Source organism: Pristiophorus japonicus, chromosome 8, assembly GCF_044704955.1.
Source record: "Pristiophorus japonicus isolate sPriJap1 chromosome 8, sPriJap1.hap1, whole genome shotgun sequence".
Classification (NCBI taxonomy): Eukaryota; Metazoa; Chordata; class Chondrichthyes; family Pristiophoridae; genus Pristiophorus; species Pristiophorus japonicus.
In genome coordinates, this window is record NC_091984.1 from 115909627 (window position 1) to 115926593 (window position 16967).

The following is a 16967-nucleotide window of genomic DNA, read 5'->3' on the forward strand; positions in this document are numbered from 1 at the left end:
TCCAACAGAAAACCAAAAGAACTCCCTTGGTGCTGATTTTCTGAAAGCCAGTGCTGTAAGTAAGGAAGCTCGACTGAGCACTGTTATGTTGATAGAGTTCTGTTGGCAGCAGTATAATATAAAGTGGGGTAATTCTGAAGATTTATTGGCATCAGAGACCTACATTTTTCCACCTCTCATCAACTGACCTCAAGTTTCCATTTAAACCTGCATGTGCAGAATCACATTCCATCTTTTCTACCCACCAACCGCAGGTCTCCAGCCTCTAAATGGACCTTGATTTGGAGAGGCAGTGGGAAGGAAGATAAATAGGACAGGGTCACACATGGTCTCCGCTTAAGTGCTGGTCCATGGGATCCTGACTTTATAGTGTAAAATGCTCAGTCATTGAGTCCAGATTCAGCAACCTTGTCTCAGTGTAAACACAGTCTGAAGATGCCACCAGGGGCAATTAGCTTGGTTTTGTCAAGATGTTGAATCTACGATCCTTTGGTACATTGCACAAGCGGCCTAAGATCCTTTCATTACTACTCAAGACTACTCACTACTATACTGCAATAGGTTGTTTTGGTAAATAAGGTGGGCAGTTTCCTTTTATTAATTGGGATAACTGCGCCTTTAAAGGATAGGTCACAGTCTGTCTCAGCCATTCCAGTGGTGTCACCTGTTCTTGCGTAAGCCGTGATCTCGTTAGGTGCTGCCTTTTTTTCCATTACAGTAAAGGATATTGGGCAACAGTCTTGTATGAATGAGTCCGCCTTAATTTGTCATTCTGTGTGTCCTCAAACACGTTGTCTGATTGATTAACTACTTCACTGCTGGCACACTGGAGGCAGTGTTAGACCTCGTCATTGATGTCTGCCAGCGCAGCCTTCGGTCGCCTGAGGAAGAGAGTGTTTGAAGACCAGGACCTCAAATCTGGCACCAATCTTATGGTCTACAGGGCAGTAGTGATACCCGTCCTCCTATGTGGCTCAGAGGCGTGGACCATGTACAGCAGACACCTCAAAGCGCTGGAGAAGTACTACCAGCGCTGCCTCCGCAAGTTCCTGCAAATCCACTGGGAGGATAGACGCACCAATGTTTGTGTCCTCGCCCAGGCCAACATCCCCAGCATCGAAGCACTGACCACACTCAACCAGTTCTGCTGGGCGGGCTACGTCGTCCGCATGCCCGACATAAGACTCCCTAAGCAAGTGCTCTACTCTGAACTCCTACACGGCAAGTGAGCCCCCAGTGGGCAGAGGAAATGCTTCAAGGATACCCTGAAAGCCTCCTTGATAAAGTGCAACATCCCCACCGACACCTGGGAATCCCTGGCCCAAGACCTCTGAAAGTGGAGGAACAGCATCCGGGAGGGCATTGAGCTCGTTGGCGAGAGCATGCAGAAACCAAGCGCAGACAGCGGAAACCGCATGCGGCAAACCAGACTCCCCACCCACCCTTTCCTTCAACCACTGTCTGCCCCACCTGTTAGAGACTGTAATTCCTGCATTGGACTGTACAGCCACCTGAGAACTCACTTTTAGAGTGGAAGCAAGTCTTCGAGGGACTACCTATGATGATGATGATGATGACGACTTCACTGCTGGATTGAAGAGTTTATTGAGTGTATATTAAAAGCTGTGGGTACATGTACCCCTCATAATTCAGTGGTTTGGTTCTGAGTTCCACAGATCAGGAAGGTTCCAAGTGTGATCCCCCAGTTTGTGCTGAGTTAACTGATCACAATTACATAGAATGACATAGAATTTACAGCACAGAAACAGGCTATTCATCCCAAATGGTCTATGCTGGTGTTTACACGAGCCTCCTCCCACCTTACTTCATCTCACTTATCAACATTCTTCGATTCCTTTCTCCCCAATGTACTTACCTAACTTCCCCTTAAATGCATCTATGCTGTTTGCCTCAATCACCCCATGTGGTAGCGTGTTCTGCCTTCTTACCACTCTGAGTATGGGAAATGGTCCACATTGTCCAGCACTAACCACACTTGATCAGCTCCGCTGGGCAGGCCACAATGTTCGCATGCCAGACACGAGACTCCGAAAGCAAGCGCTCTAATCGGAACTCATTCACGGCAAACGAGCCAAAGGTGGGCAGAGGAAACGTTACAAGGACACCCTCAAAGACTCCCTGATAAAGGGCCTCATCCCCACTGACACCTGGGAGTCCCTGGCCAAAGTCCGCCCTAAGTGGAGGAAGTGCATCCGGGAGGGTGCTGAGCATCTTGAGTTCCATTGTCGAGAGCATGCAGAAATCAAACGCAGGCAGCAGGGAGCGTGTCCCACCCACCCTTTCCCTCAACGACTATCTGTCCCACCTGTGACAGGGACTGTAATTCCTGCATTGGACTGTACAGCCACCTGAGAACTCATGTTTAGAGTGGAAGCAAGTCTTCCTCGATTCCGAGGGACTGCCTATGATGATGATGATGACTCTGAGTAAAGAAGTTTCTCCTGAATTCCTGATTTATTTAGAGTAGGACGAGAAAATACAATTCATAGAATCATAGAATGATACAGCACAGACGGAGGCCATTCAGTCCATCGTGCCTGTGCTGGCTCTTTGAAAGAGCTAGTTCATTAGTATATATCAAAAATAGCAGTGGTCCCAACATTGACCCCTGGGGGACACCACTGCGCACTTCCCTACAGTCTGAAAACAACTGTTAACCACAACTCCCTGCTTTCTGTCCCTTAGCCAATTTTGCATCCACGCAGTTACTGCACCTTTATTCCCATGGGCTTCAAATGGCTTCAGTGGTCCCTTCTTGAGTGTGTTTCAGGTGGGAACAGATTGGCTGTGATGTCCTTCACTCCCTCCCCCCGTGCTTAGATATCCGGTTAACCCTTACAGTCTGGGGCCTGACATGAATCATTGGCTTGATAGAGAAGGGGCAAAGGGAAATCAGTGGAGGGAAAAGAAAATAGGGATTTCTCCCCACCCGTACTTTAAAAGTATACTTCAAGTTATGTTGCTAGTGCTATCAAGCAGTATAATATGTTTCTCCAAATCAATAACATTTGAGTTTCGAACAAAAATATCTATAAACTACCATAACAGTCTCCAGACATTATGGCACCTTATTTTCGACTGCCCTTATACTGTCAATGTTACATGAATGTGAACAGGTTTCAGGTGTGCAGCCACGAAAGGTGTGGGATACCTCCTGCGAGAGGCCGGCTCCCACCTGTCTGATTCCTCATGGTGCAGCAAGACTCCAACCTGGTATAAAATTGTATTTTGAAAGTATGTAGAGGGTCTTTGGAGATCCTGGAAACTTTGAAAACTTTGTACGGATCTTTTTAATGATAGAAACAAAAAGGACTTGTATTTATATAGCGTCTTTCATGACCTCAGGTCACCTCAAAGCACTTTACAGCCAACAAAGAACTTTAATTGTAGTTACTGCTGTAAATGCGGCAGCCAATTTGCACACAGCAAGCTCCCACAAACAGCAATGAGAAAATGACCAGATAATCTGTTTTATTGAAGTTGGGACAAAGTACGTCTTACTCCCACACAGAGCCTCTCCTTAACTTTATTCCAGCTTTTTTTGCATTATTATCTTGCGTCAAGTTATTGTATCACAAGCTTAACAGAGAACTAGAGTACTGACTGCACTGAATCAACTATAAAAAGACAAGAAAATGGGTCCATCATTGAATTCAATTCAAATAACTTTATTTTAACTTTCATCAGTGTAACACAAAAATTGAATTTTCACAGACATGGGTTGATTGGAAAACAAATGTTCACATTACAAACTAGAGCACAATTCCAGCAACTGCATTTTTTTAGATTATAATTCACACCTCTGAATAATTTACATTCCTCTAAAAGAGGCTTAGTTTGGTTCAGTATCAAGAGGTTGCTTGTTCATCATGTAGGGTAAGTTGCCTTGTGTAAAGAAGGACAAAGACACAATTTATACACTGGATTTTATGGTTCATCACTTTCATTACAGATTTTAATTGTATTTAAAAATCCTTTTCTGGCTCTAGGATTGATTGGTTTCTATCAAAATGAATATTGAAAGTATGTGAAACCAGGAAATCTCTAGTTATACAAAAACAACAAGTGATCTGCAGTGATGCACTGTACAAGTCAATAGAGCTCAGGGCAGTTTACCCTTTCCTTTGTAATAGCCATACCCCAAAACATTTTAACCCGGCAGTGGGAGTGTGAAAGTACAGATATCTGCTTGGCTATTTTAGTTTTGACTATCCAAGCACAAATCCAATCTTATCAGAGATTTCTGATGCAGATTTTACATTCTCCACTGCCAGATGAATCTGTGGCAAGATTGAGATAGCCAGCTGTGCAAGTATGTAGATCCTATACACTGATGGAGGAATGGCATTCTGAGTGTGTTAATGCACTTTGAGTGCAGGTACCCTGCTATAACAACATGCACCCTTTCTCTTCCCTAACTTTCTCTGGTAGCAGGTCCTCCCTTTATCCCAGGCTTGCTTCTCAAAGGGCAGGATAGGCTTCTAAACCTCTACCAATACTTCTGTTGCCCGGGAGACTCCCCACCTTATTCCGTTCCCTTCTATTCTGCGGGGCGATACTTGGCTCGGATTGGCAGCTCCCTGCGGCACCATGCCGAGACATGAAGCTCAGCCCAATGGAAGGCAACTGAGCCTTCTGCCCATCATGGTGCATTACTTTTCTCTCTTCCATTTTTGACAAGGCTTCCTTAATCCTCTCTGCCATACTTTCTAAATTCTTTTCTTGGCCTTTCCTTTCCCTGTCCCATCAGCTGTAAGCTTCAAGCACCCTGGTAGCATTTGACGTCACACCGAGCACTTTATTCACAGCAGAAAACAACCACATCTCGATAAGAGACCAGTTTCCGATCTGTTTTGGAAGAGTAACTGCATTCATGTTTGGTGATGGTCATGGCTGTTGTTGAGTATGTTCTGGTAGATATCTGACTGAAGGAACCTGGTGTAGCAGTTATTCTCCATCAGACCATAGATTTTCTTCTGTGCTGTCTCAAAGGACGAGAAGGTTGGCTTTTGAAGATTTTTAGTGATGGTGTCTTTGGTGTAGTAATCTAAATTGACCTGTTTATAAAAAAAATCATAGTACTAGTTGGTGATTGCTGTATATCATCAAGTAAAATTGAAGTATTTAGTTTACAGTAATTATTCATCCTCTGTTGCTGAGAGGTGATTGCTATACGTCATCAGGTAATATTAAAGTGTTTAATCTACAGTAATTATTCACCCTCTGTCACTGAGAGGAGCCAAGGCCAATGGTGGCGGCCCCATTACCTTTCCGCACGAGATCAGCTTACTCATCACGCACCAGAGATTGAATCTAGGACTTTCTGGTCCTGTGCGGCTCAGTAACATGCACGTGACACATGGAGCCAGTACTACTGTGCAGTTTCTATTACATTCTATTGTTATAATTGAATCCTTAGACATTTATGTTTGACCAGTTTTCAATAAAGTAAACCCTGTTAAGAGATAGGGGGGGAAAAAAATCAACAATTACCTCTTTAGGAGACATTGGTTCAATGAAATTTGAGACGATCTTCTTTGCTTTGGAAGCCTGTTTTGCAGGTGACTTAATTTTCTTGTAGTCCTCACAGGCCAGCCAGAACTCGATGTTCTCGTCATTATACTCTGACTTGAGGAAAGTTTTAAAAGCAACCAGGCCATCTGAAGGGAATAAAGGGAAATAAGACATTACTTACTGATACACTTTTCCTACCTTGTCACAGTTATTATATTACACCAAAAGATCTTCACTGATACCATTAGTTTCCAAAGCTTATACTATTGAGGTTTTATCTCACTGTCTTTGATTATTGCCACATAGACTAATACTACCTTTCCATTTTCTACAGTTGGCTGCAATATTGACATATGCAACAAGACATGTGTTGCTATGGAATGGAGAACAATGTTATTAATCATCATTTTTGATATTAATATCATGTCCTTTAAGTTATTAACACTTCAATGAAGCCTTTCAAGTCAAATCATACACTCTTAATGAAAAAAAGAAGGTAGGGCTATGAAGGATTGTTCATTATCAACTGTTCTCAAACCCATCCTGTAGTTTGTTGGACTAAAAACTAAACAGCCTGGACTAGTTGCATTTGCAGCTATTGCACTGATTGCAGACAACTCTACGTATTTTTCAATGCAATTATCTTCAAGCAGTACATGTAAATTAGACAATTCAATCAAATTAACATCCAGTATTTAAGAGACTTTTGTCCTTTTTTATATCAACATTTGTAATATTTAGATTTAAATAAGATTGCAATCTTTCTTAAAACCATTCAGGTATTTTCTCTGGACACTGATTTTTAACGAGCGCCTTTCTCATTTGAATCATTTCACTGGGAATAGCTCCTCGTTACATTTTGGAGCGGTTTATAATAAGATATACAAGCTGCTTACATTTATGAGCCAGTAGGTTGTCCAGCGATTCAGCCCACTTCATTACTTCTTCACGGGAGGGGCTGTGGAAAAAATAAAATACAATTAATATCGATGTTTTTGCTTGAGGAAATATTCTAATAAACGCAGGGTTAGTTCCCACACTTCAAACAAACTCCTGAGAGCACCACGGTACAGGTAACCACGATAACTTACCTTAAAGTTATTTTTGCCGCTCCTGACTTGACCGTCACACGTCGAGCAGAATCAGTGTCCGCCTTCGGATGGTGCAAAAGGTAAGAACAGCGGCTCTTCAGTCCCTTAATACTGGGGAAGAAAGACAAAAACATTAAGAACGTTGCTGGAAAGGCCAACTTGGCATCGTGTTTGAGTTGGGTTAGCAGCATCAATTATTAATAATCCAGTTTATTAATTCCCAGCTCAACTTTACAAGCAACAGTTATTCCTCAACTTCCTCTCAAAAAAGAATGAGCAAGTCGGCAAGTCAAAAATCACAGTCTGTGATTCCAAAAGTCATGCAATGGAATATCTGCCTATCACCTGCAATGAACTTTCAGATCTCAGGCTAAGCACTGTTATTCTTGCAATCATCTTTGCTTTGTCTTTTTAATTAAGCAATTTATCTTATTTTTTTCAAAGTTGTAACAATGTTGGTAAAGTACTGGACTAAACTATTGTTTGTAGGATTCTACATCTGCGATTGCCAAATATTACTTATCTTCAAAGCCAGAGTCCCCCCTTGCTCTCGGATGTTCACCCCTTGCTCGACTATTATTACAAAGTATTTACAGCACAGAAACCGGCCATTCAGTCACACAGGTCCATGCCGCTGTTTCTGCTCCACACGAGCCAAGTTTCCTTCTGATATCTCAGCCATGTGCCAGCTTCGATGCCGAGTGTCAGCGGGCTATCAGACTGTGGAGCCAGAACCTGAGCTCACACCGCATCCTTTCTAGCCGGATTCACTGGCCAGGAGTCCTTGCAAGCGCAGAGTTTTGATAGCACAATAGATTTTGCAAAGCGTGCATGAGAAGAATCTCAGAATCTTGTGCATCCCCCCCCCAAGTGTCTGACAACCTTACAACTAACAGCGTTTCGGCGGTCTGCACAACTATTTTGAGCAGGGGCTAAAAAGTTACTTATTACTTACAAGCTCCGTTTCTGTATGTTTGCCGGCATCTCGCCTTGTATCTTGTGGTTGTCGTATTCTCGTTTGCTTGGGGAGTGTTTCTGTTGCACAAGCAGGATCAGGACACTTTGTATGTTTTTCCTCACTCACAAGCTGCAGCTCCAGCCACTCTCTCTGTGCAAACAGTTTCTGCCCTCTCTCCTCTGCTGCCTCCCTATATACACACACACGCTGGCGTTTGGCTGGTGGGCGTGGATTAGCCATACCTATTTTGACGAATGTGTTCGTAACAAGTCAGAACCAGTTTCAAGACACTGGGCAGGGAACCCTTATTTAGAACAGTGTTGACGTGTGTACGTACCTCAGCCATACTCTGTTCTGACCGCCTCAGGCAAAATAAGATTAGGTCTGCATGGCCATGGCAACAGGAACTAAGGACACAAACCGTATTTTTAGCTCATTATTGTGTCAGTAAACAACCACAGGAAACAAGATTAATGGTAATGTGAAAGCATTACAACAATGATATGAATTATTTTAAAGACGTGACCCATCATGTGCCACATTCTAATACATTCTGGCCCAGAACCACCACTTTACTCACCTTTAGATATGTTCACCCTCAGTTTATGAATCATGGGATACAGCACATCCCTTCAGGAAGAGTGGCAATGCAATCGGAAACCGCAGGAGCTGCCTGTCCACTTAAAATTCTTTGCTTTTTTTCAAAAGCAGGATCTAACTTGCCTTTGCCAACCTTCTGTTCTGCAGAGATTCTTCACACATACGTGTTCAGGTTTTTAAGCGACCGTTGAAAAGATCAAATCAAAACTTAAGGGTTCTAGTTCAGTTTGTCTCAATTGTTGTCCATTTTTAATTACGTAGGAGCTGAATCTTTGCAAACTAGGGCAGTATTTGAGGCATTTGCCACCAGGCAGTTCTGCATGGGATTTTGGGCAGTAATGTAATTTAGGTCGGATTTCGTGCTAATTTATTTTTTTTAAGGTCTAAGTTCACCTGGTAAAAGTAGCTAAGAAGCGGTTGAACCACTATTCTATACTAGGAGTGCATCCAATTACTTTTATATATTTCTTTCTTTGAGCCTCAATCACTTGGGTCTAAAATTCCTCATCGCACAAACTGCAGATTTACTTTACCTTGCGATTAATGTTCACATAATCTAGGCTGACACTCCACTGCAGTGCTGGGCTGCACTATCCGAGGCGTCGACTTGCGGATGAGACGTTAATTCGAGGCCCTGTCTGCCCTCAGGTGGATGTAAAAGAACCCATGCCACTATTTTGAAGAAGAGCAGGGGAGTTCTCCCCACTGTCCTAGCCAATATTTGTCCTTCAATCAAAATCACTAAAACAGATTATCTGGTCATTATTGCATTGCTGTTTATGGGACCTTGCTGTGCACAAATTGGCTGCCATGTTTCCTACATTACAACAGTGACTACACTTCGAAAATACTTCATTGGCCGGAAAGCACTTTGAGATGTTCTGAGGTTGAGAAAGGTGCTATATAAATGCAAGTTCTTTCCATCTTTCAGTACAAAATCATAGCAACACCTCGCTTTGTGGGAATGAGAGTTTGCTGGCGATTCATTAATTGTGGGAATTGTGAGAAAAGGAGGCATTCTTCCATGTTTATGTTAAAAGATCATTTAAGGCCTCTGCTGCTTGATTTGATACAGGATTGTAAGTAGCTGGTAGAACGGGACAGAAACATGGCCCATGTGCAAATAGTCTAAGCCACTGGCGCTACTGCATTTACAAAAGTGCAACACCACTTGCTCATGACTGGGGAGTAAATGATTCCTTCAGATCCTTAACAGATACAGTTAGTAAAATCCAGTCTACTATCTCAGGTTGTTCGTGTGTCTCCAGGAATGGAAGGTTAACTGTTGCTAGCAACCTTGGAAGAAATTCGAGTTCCTCTGTACTTTCTTCACCTGCTGCCGGCGGCCTCTCAGGACTTCTCGCACAACAGCTGCCGGCGCAAAACCCTTCCCACACCCATCATCGTACCTGACGCTCGAGGCTCCACGCAGCCCTGCAATCTCCTTGTAGCTGGTCCAGTGCTGCCGCTGTAACTTCGCAAACAAAGGCAGCAAATGCTGGAAACACTCCGCAAGTCTGTGGAAAAAAAAGGAAAATGTTAATGTTTCAGGCAGTGATGGGGAGTCGCGTGAGTGCTTAATCAGACATCACGTGATCAGGCATCATGTGATCAGGCTTCCAAGAATATATCCAACTAGAGTAGATAACCCTAGTCCTGCATTACTAAGAAATGTTTACCGATGGCAAATCTTGTAGTTATATATTAACTATATTAATGAGCATATAAGACAGCAAGGTTCAAAGCAGCAAGCAAGCAGGTTTCCCAATTAAGTAAGAGTTTTGCAAGTTGGTGAGGAAAATGCCTAAGCCTGGGAACATAGGCCAAGAAATTGCTCTAGTGTTGAAAACCACTGAAGGCCCGAGGCTCACTAGGCTTTAGGCCTCAGGCCTCACCTATATAATACCGCTGAGCTGTGGGTGCCAGTCGGCCATCCAGATGCAGCTTGCCGTTTGGGGATGTGGAAAATTCATCCGTTGCCAGTGCAGAGCTGGCCTGTAGGTAAGCCCTGAGGAGTGCTCTTCCAGGGCCTATAATGATAACCTGCCCCAATGCTACCCCAAGATCCCCACCCTCTGCGATTGCAACCACCGCGCCCCCCCCCCCCACCCCACACCTTACCCTGCTGGTGATCTCCCCTGCCCGATCTTGAGGCATCAACTCGGCGAGCTGCATCGGGACACTTGTTTGGCGACCCTCAGTTCACCTGCCAAATTTAATTGAGTCCGGAGACCTCAAAATAGTGGGAGCTTGAGGGGGAGGTGGGGAGGTGGGGGGGTGGGGGTCAGTGGGCTCTTCTCCACCGGACAGGCGGACGCTCAAAAGTCAAAATCGACCCCATGACGTTCCGATTAGAAATACAATGATTTACTGCTATAGCTACTAGGCATTTTGGACACGACCAATTTATTTTGATACTGATCCTTTGGGCAATAGGAACAACCTCTTTACTGGCGTCCTGTCCACTACTTATCCCTCAAAGTAAAAAGACAGATTATCTGCTCGATCACATTACTGTTTGTGGGAGCTTGCTGTGCGCAAATTGGCTACCGCGTTTCCTAATTACAATAGTGACTACACTTCAAAAGTACTTCATTGGCTATAAAGCGCTTTGGGACGTCATGAGGTTGTGAAAGGCGCCAAGTAAATGCCAATCTTTTTTTTTTCTTTAATAGAGCACTGAGAATGGGGAACTTGCTAGCAGAAGGAGTAGTTGAGGGGAATAGCAGAGCTGCATTTACGGGGAAGCTAGATAACCACCTGAAACATGTATATGTAACTTTGTGATGACGTTGGTACGTAGTCCCACTCTACATGTGGGACACCCACATTCCCAGAACAAAATAAAAAGAACGAATGGCTGGAAATTAGGTTGGGGTCTGGTTACAAGGGGTTTGTTGACCTATTGAGAGTGGAGCCTCCATCTATCCCAACTATGGCCACTGCTGTAGGAGGTGCTGGGACTCCAATCAGTGGGGTTCTCTGGCCTTCAGTGGGACCTGGTGTATGCCATACCAGGTGTACCTTATCAACCAGGGACTGCAGGCTGAAATCGCGGCCTCAACACCCAAAGAAAACCAACATTAAAAAAAAAAGTAAATTATGGATTTAAGGAAAAACTAGTTAAGCACATGAAGGAGAAAGAATAGGAGGATACGCTGATAGTGTTAGATGAAGTAGGGTTGGAGGAGGCTCGTGTGCAGCATAAACACCGGCATAGACCAGTAGCTTCTGTGCTATAAATTCTTTGTATTTCTAAGTAAACCTAATCCTTTTACAAAGCGGGAAAATAGTTTGAATGACAGCTATTGGTTGTTTCTTTCTCTGGAAAAAGTAATGCTACAGAAGAAATATTGCTGTTGATGGGAGTCCATAATCTATACCTCAGACAAGGATGGAGGGTGTTAGATCTCTTAATTCCCAATGAAATACGAACTCCGGTTGTAGTTTTAATGTAACTTTATTCTGGCAGCAGCAACAAGCTTCTGGCTTTAAGCCAGGCCTTTGTCCTTCTGAGACCACATGGCCAAAATGGCTGTACTTATACCTGGCTCAGTTTACAGAAAAGAACACACCTTCTTTGACCTTATTGGCTCAATTGATAGTCTGTTAACCTTTTAATTGGCTCGCTACCAAAGGTCCTAAAATGTCAAGTTGATTGATGACTTAATGCAATGTGGTCTGTGTTTTCTCAAAACTACAGCCAGGCTGCAGAGCTTGAATTCTCTATCAATCCCCCCTTTGATTCTTTCACAAACTGAATCATAAAACATCAGCTATGACTGGTTAAACATTCTACAAAATAATTTCATACATGGTAATAGAGTTTCCTTCTAAAATTTGTTGATGTGTTTCGCCACATGTCTGGACTAGTAGCTTCCACACAAATTTACACCAACCCGAGTTCCATCGTGGCCACAATGGAAGTCTGGTTTTAGTAGGTTAATTAACCTTCTTCCAATTTAATCCAAATCAATATCTTAATTCAACTAGTAAACAACCTTCTCTTAAGCATAACATACCCCTGTGCCACGTACAGACTGTCTGCTGGGACCTGCAAGGTGTCTCACATGCGGGACAGTAGTTACAGCCGTCTGGTTGCAACAACATTTAATCAACATAAACAAACAATATAAAAGTAAAATAATTACGACGACTAGAATTAAACCTTCCACCAATGAAGTTCCTATTGAAACTAGCCATTCAGTGGCTCCACTCCACAAAGTGAATGATGGGGGTTGCTTAAGTTTTTCTACCTCCTTTTGGATATGCTCCGCTAAGTGGGTAATTTCTTTGGAGCTACCTGGGATATATGTACCTCCCTTTTCAGCCAGGATGTAGTCAAGGGCCAGTCTATTCTGTAGGGCTACTGTGCAGATTGCTACCATTTCTGCATTGATTTTAGCTAGGGCCTCTGAGGTATCATTGGCTACCCGTTCCACAACGGATGCCATGTTAATGGATTCCCTTGCCAGTCTGGCGGTCCCATACCTGGGGATCAGAATGGCAAAGAATCCTCTCTGTTTCTGTGATAGCTCTCTTAGGACGGTGTAAATGTTCTGACAGTGACTTTATATGATACATATAAGGCACAATGTAGGCTAAATAGCAGGATCCCGTCCAATTCTGGGGCAGCCAAGGGTAGGCCTTGTGGCCACACACCCAATAGGTGCCATTATAGGCAATGAAGGTTAGCTGTTTCTTTGTCAGCAACACTCCGGGGCCTGTCCAGGCTTTTCCATCTGTTTTATTCAGAATCCCCGTTACGTTAAAAATTCCCACATCGGCCCAGTTTAGACGGTTCCGTGGCTTGATTATATTATAATTCCGGGAGCAATTACTATACCCCATATTTTGGCCTCCTTTGATGTTTCTAATCAGACAGACCAATTCCCCCGGTTGTATTAGTGGTAACAAAAAATGGGGGCCATTTGGAATTATTATAGCATGGTTAGTGTCCCCCTTCAAAGGTAGTCAGATTATAACCTGCTGACTTCCATTTATGTGCCCAGTTTTCCGTATCCTGAAATGCCTTGCCTGTTTTGTTTTGATTAATTATCCACTCAGCCATTTCTGAAATATCCAAGGGAACTGGCCTCAAGGGAATCACTCCCTTTGAGTGAATAGGAATATGTGCACACACCCAACAACTAGAAATGTTACTTTGTTTGGCATAAATGTATGACATATATATTAAAAGGTATTTACATGTAATTCCCTTGGTACTCTACTATTTCCCTTTGGTGCAGAGGGTCGGCTAGTAAGAAGTAGGCCTATGCCTAGAATACCTACAATCAGTAATACAGTAAATTTATACATTTTGGCAAAAAGTAATTGTCCTTATTAGATTTCAGCTTCAGTTACGGGTGCTCGTTTAACGTGTGAAGCATGGATCCAGGCTTTCTTTCCTTGGACTTTAACAGCTGCCTGGGTGGTCAATAACACTTGATAAGGTCCCTCCCACTTGGCACCCAAAGGTTCTTTATGCAACTTTTTCACATACACCCAGACTCCCGGGATGATGTCGTGTCCTCCTTCGGGTGGATTACCCCAAGCTGCCGATACCTGTCGGGAAACAGAACTAATAGCGTTGGTTAGGTTCTGACAGTATGATAACAAAGTGTCACTCATTAAGTGAACATCAGCTTTCCTTAAATCAATAGTTCCTGGCAGTGACATGGGTCTTCCTGTTATAATTTCAAATGGGCTTAGACCTGTAGTTCTGTTCAGGGTTGCCCTAATGCTACATAGCACTATTAGTAGTGCCTGGGGCCGTGGTGTTTCTTCTTGGTGATATTTGGCAAGCTGTTGTTTCAGAGTTCGATTCATTCGCTCTACTTGTCCTGATGATTGTGGATAATAAGGACAGTGTAAATCCCACGTAATGTTCAGTAACCTACAGACTTCTTGGCAGACAGCACCTGTGAAGTGTGTTCCCTGATCTGAGTCAATGCTACTTCGGACTCCCCATCGGGGAATGTAATCCTTACAAAAGACCTTTGCAGTGTGATTGGCTGTGGCTCTTTGAGTTGGGACAGCTTCTACCCATCTAGAGAATCTGTCGACCATGGCAAGAATGTTAGTGTATCCTTGGCATGAAGGAAGAGATATATAATCAATCTGCAGATGCTGGAATGGTCCGACAGGGGCAGGGGGCCTCAGTTGGGGCATTACCGTTGTCATGTATTCAACCAGCATTGTAACCCATGTATAATCTGACCTAAGTTGTGCACTGTGAGAATAATGACCACTAGGTGGTAGACACTCCTAACCTGGACCTTCAGGTATGAAAAGGGGAAGCTCCACCCACCTTCATCACTTGAGTGCTGAGGAATAAAGGACAGATCACAGACTGACCTTCTCTCAAGCATGGGCCTCGTGTGCATTTATACTATATAGTAAGGACGTATCAATGGCGACGAGAAACTGGGATTTAAACCACGCGAGCATGGCCACCAGCAGAACAGGCGAGAGGTACTGTGTTAAGGAATGGTTGGGACAGAGATTCAACATTGTTAAAGCAGCACACAGTTCTCCAGGCAGACAAGGGCAGTCGGGCATGCTCCAACATGTAGTCGAACCCAGAGGGGGAGTTCGACAGAGACAATGGCAAGTTGAACGGCGATTCACGCCATTGCAAGGGACAATTCGGCCAGTAATGGGGCCATCAACACCTGTTAATGGCGCACTCAAGGACAGTCACAGGGGCAGTCAGGGACGATCGACTGGCAAGGGACCTTTTGTTTCCAACAGCAGCTCATTGTGGAGGCACACACTCAGCCGGAGTTTGCAGAGATGAGAAAAATACCTGCAGAATTTGCAGAAATGAACGACAGGGGAAATCACTGGAAGCTGAAGTTCAGCGAGTTCATGTGGAGCACGTATACAGTTCATACACCAGAATGCCACCGATAATTATGAAAGTGCTCCTTAATGGCATCCCAGTATCAAGGGAGCTAGATACGGGGGCCAGCCAGTCCCTGATGGGTAGCAAACCGTTCGAAATGTTGTGGGCGTCCAAGGCAAGGAGGCCAAAATTATCGCCGATTGACGCACAACTACGGACTTACACAAAGCAGATCATTCCGGTGCTAGGCAGCGCCACAGTAGTCGTGACCCACAAAGATTCGGAGAACAGACTGCCACTCTGGATTGTCCCAGGGAACGGTCCCACACTACTGGGGAGGAGTTGGCTTGCTGTCATGAACTGGAAATGGGGCGATGTCAATGCAATTTCCTCTGTGGAGCGAGTATCATGCTCACAGATCCTGGACAAATTTGACTCATTATTTCAACCCGGCATCAGCACTTTCATGGGGGCCAAGGTAGTGATTCACATAAACCCGGACGCCAGGCCAGTACACCACAAGGCCAGAGCAGTGCCGTACTTGATGCGGGAAAAGATAGAAGGTGAATTGGACTGTCTACTGAGGGAAGGCATCATCTCGCCAGTCGAATTCAGTGACTGGGCGAGCCCGATTGTGCCGGTGCTCAAGGCGGATGGGTCGGTCAGGATATGTGGTGATTACAAGGCCACCATCAATTGGGTGTCACTCCAAGACCAGTACCCGCTACCGAGAGCGGAGGATCTCTTTGCGACGCTATCCAGTGGCAAACTTTTTTCAAAGTTGGACCTGAACTCAGCTTACATGACCCAGGAGCTGGCAAGTGAGTCGAAGAAGCTGACCACCATCACGACACACAAGGGGTTGTTTGAGTACAACAGATGTCTGTTCGGGATTCGCTCGGCCGCCGAAATATGGAAAGCCTCCAAGTCGATTCCAGGGACGGTGGCTTTTCAGGACGACATCCTCATCACGGGTTATGATACTGAAGAACACCTCCACAACCTGGAGGAGATGCTACGCAGACTGGACCGGGTAGGGCTGCGACTGAAAAAGGCGAAGTGCATCTTCCTAGCTCCAGAGGTAGAATTCCTGGGGATGAGGGTAGCAGCAGACGGGATCAGCCCTACTGCGTCCAAGACGGAAGCGATCCAGAGAGCACCCAGACCCCGTAACACGAAGGAGTTGCGTTCGTTCCTGGGGCTCCTGAACTATTTTGGTAACTTTCTTCCCAAATTGAGCATGCTGTTAGAGCCGCTACACGTGCTCCTACGCAAAGGTCGCGAATGGGTCTGGGGGGACAGCCAAGAAAGGGCTTTTAATAGAGCACGCAATTTGTTATGTTCCAACACTCTGTTAACACTATACGACCCATGTAAGAAACTTGTGTTAACGTGCGATGCATAGTCCTATGGTGTCGGGTGTGTGTTGCAGCATGTCAATGTCAAGGGTCAGTTACAGCCGATAGCTTATGCCTCCAGGAGTCTGTCCCAGGCAGAAAGGGGTTTCGGGATGGTAGAAAAGGAGGCGGTTGCATGTGTATATGCGATAAAGAAAATGCACCAGTACCTGTTTGGCAGGAAATTTGAGCTGGAGACAGATCACAAACCCCTATCGTCCCTTTTGGCCGACAACAAGGCCATAAATGCAAAAGCATCGGCCCGCATACAGAGGTGGGCACTCACGTTAGCCGCCTATGACTATACAATTCGGTACAGACCGGGCACTGAAAACTGCGCCGATGCACTCAGCAGGCTCCCACTAGCCACCACTGAGGGGGCTACCGAGCATGCTGCTGAGATGGTCATGGCTGTTGAAGCTTTCGGAAGCGAAGGCTCACCTGTGACAGCCCGTCAGATTAAAGTCTGGACAAATAGAGACCCGCTATTGTCTCTAGTCAAGAAATGTGTCCTGAATGGGGACTGGGCAGCCACGTAC

The 16967-nt window shown here is 44.7% G+C and overlaps 1 protein-coding gene across 1 annotated transcript; it reads right to left on the bottom strand.

Annotated features, from left to right (window-relative positions):
- Positions 1-3673: 3673 nt before the first annotated feature.
- On the bottom strand, positions 3674-7798 carry LOC139268717 (regulator of G-protein signaling 2-like). Its single transcript, XM_070887333.1, has 5 exons — positions 7582-7798; positions 6627-6737; positions 6432-6493; positions 5515-5681; positions 3674-5078 (listed from the first exon to the last, which is right to left on the bottom strand). Exons 1-5 carry the CDS (start codon positions 7608-7610, stop codon positions 4893-4895), a joined length of 555 nt encoding a protein of 184 aa, XP_070743434.1. The 5' UTR covers positions 7611-7798; the 3' UTR covers positions 3674-4892.
- Positions 7799-16967: the final 9169 nt, after the last annotated feature.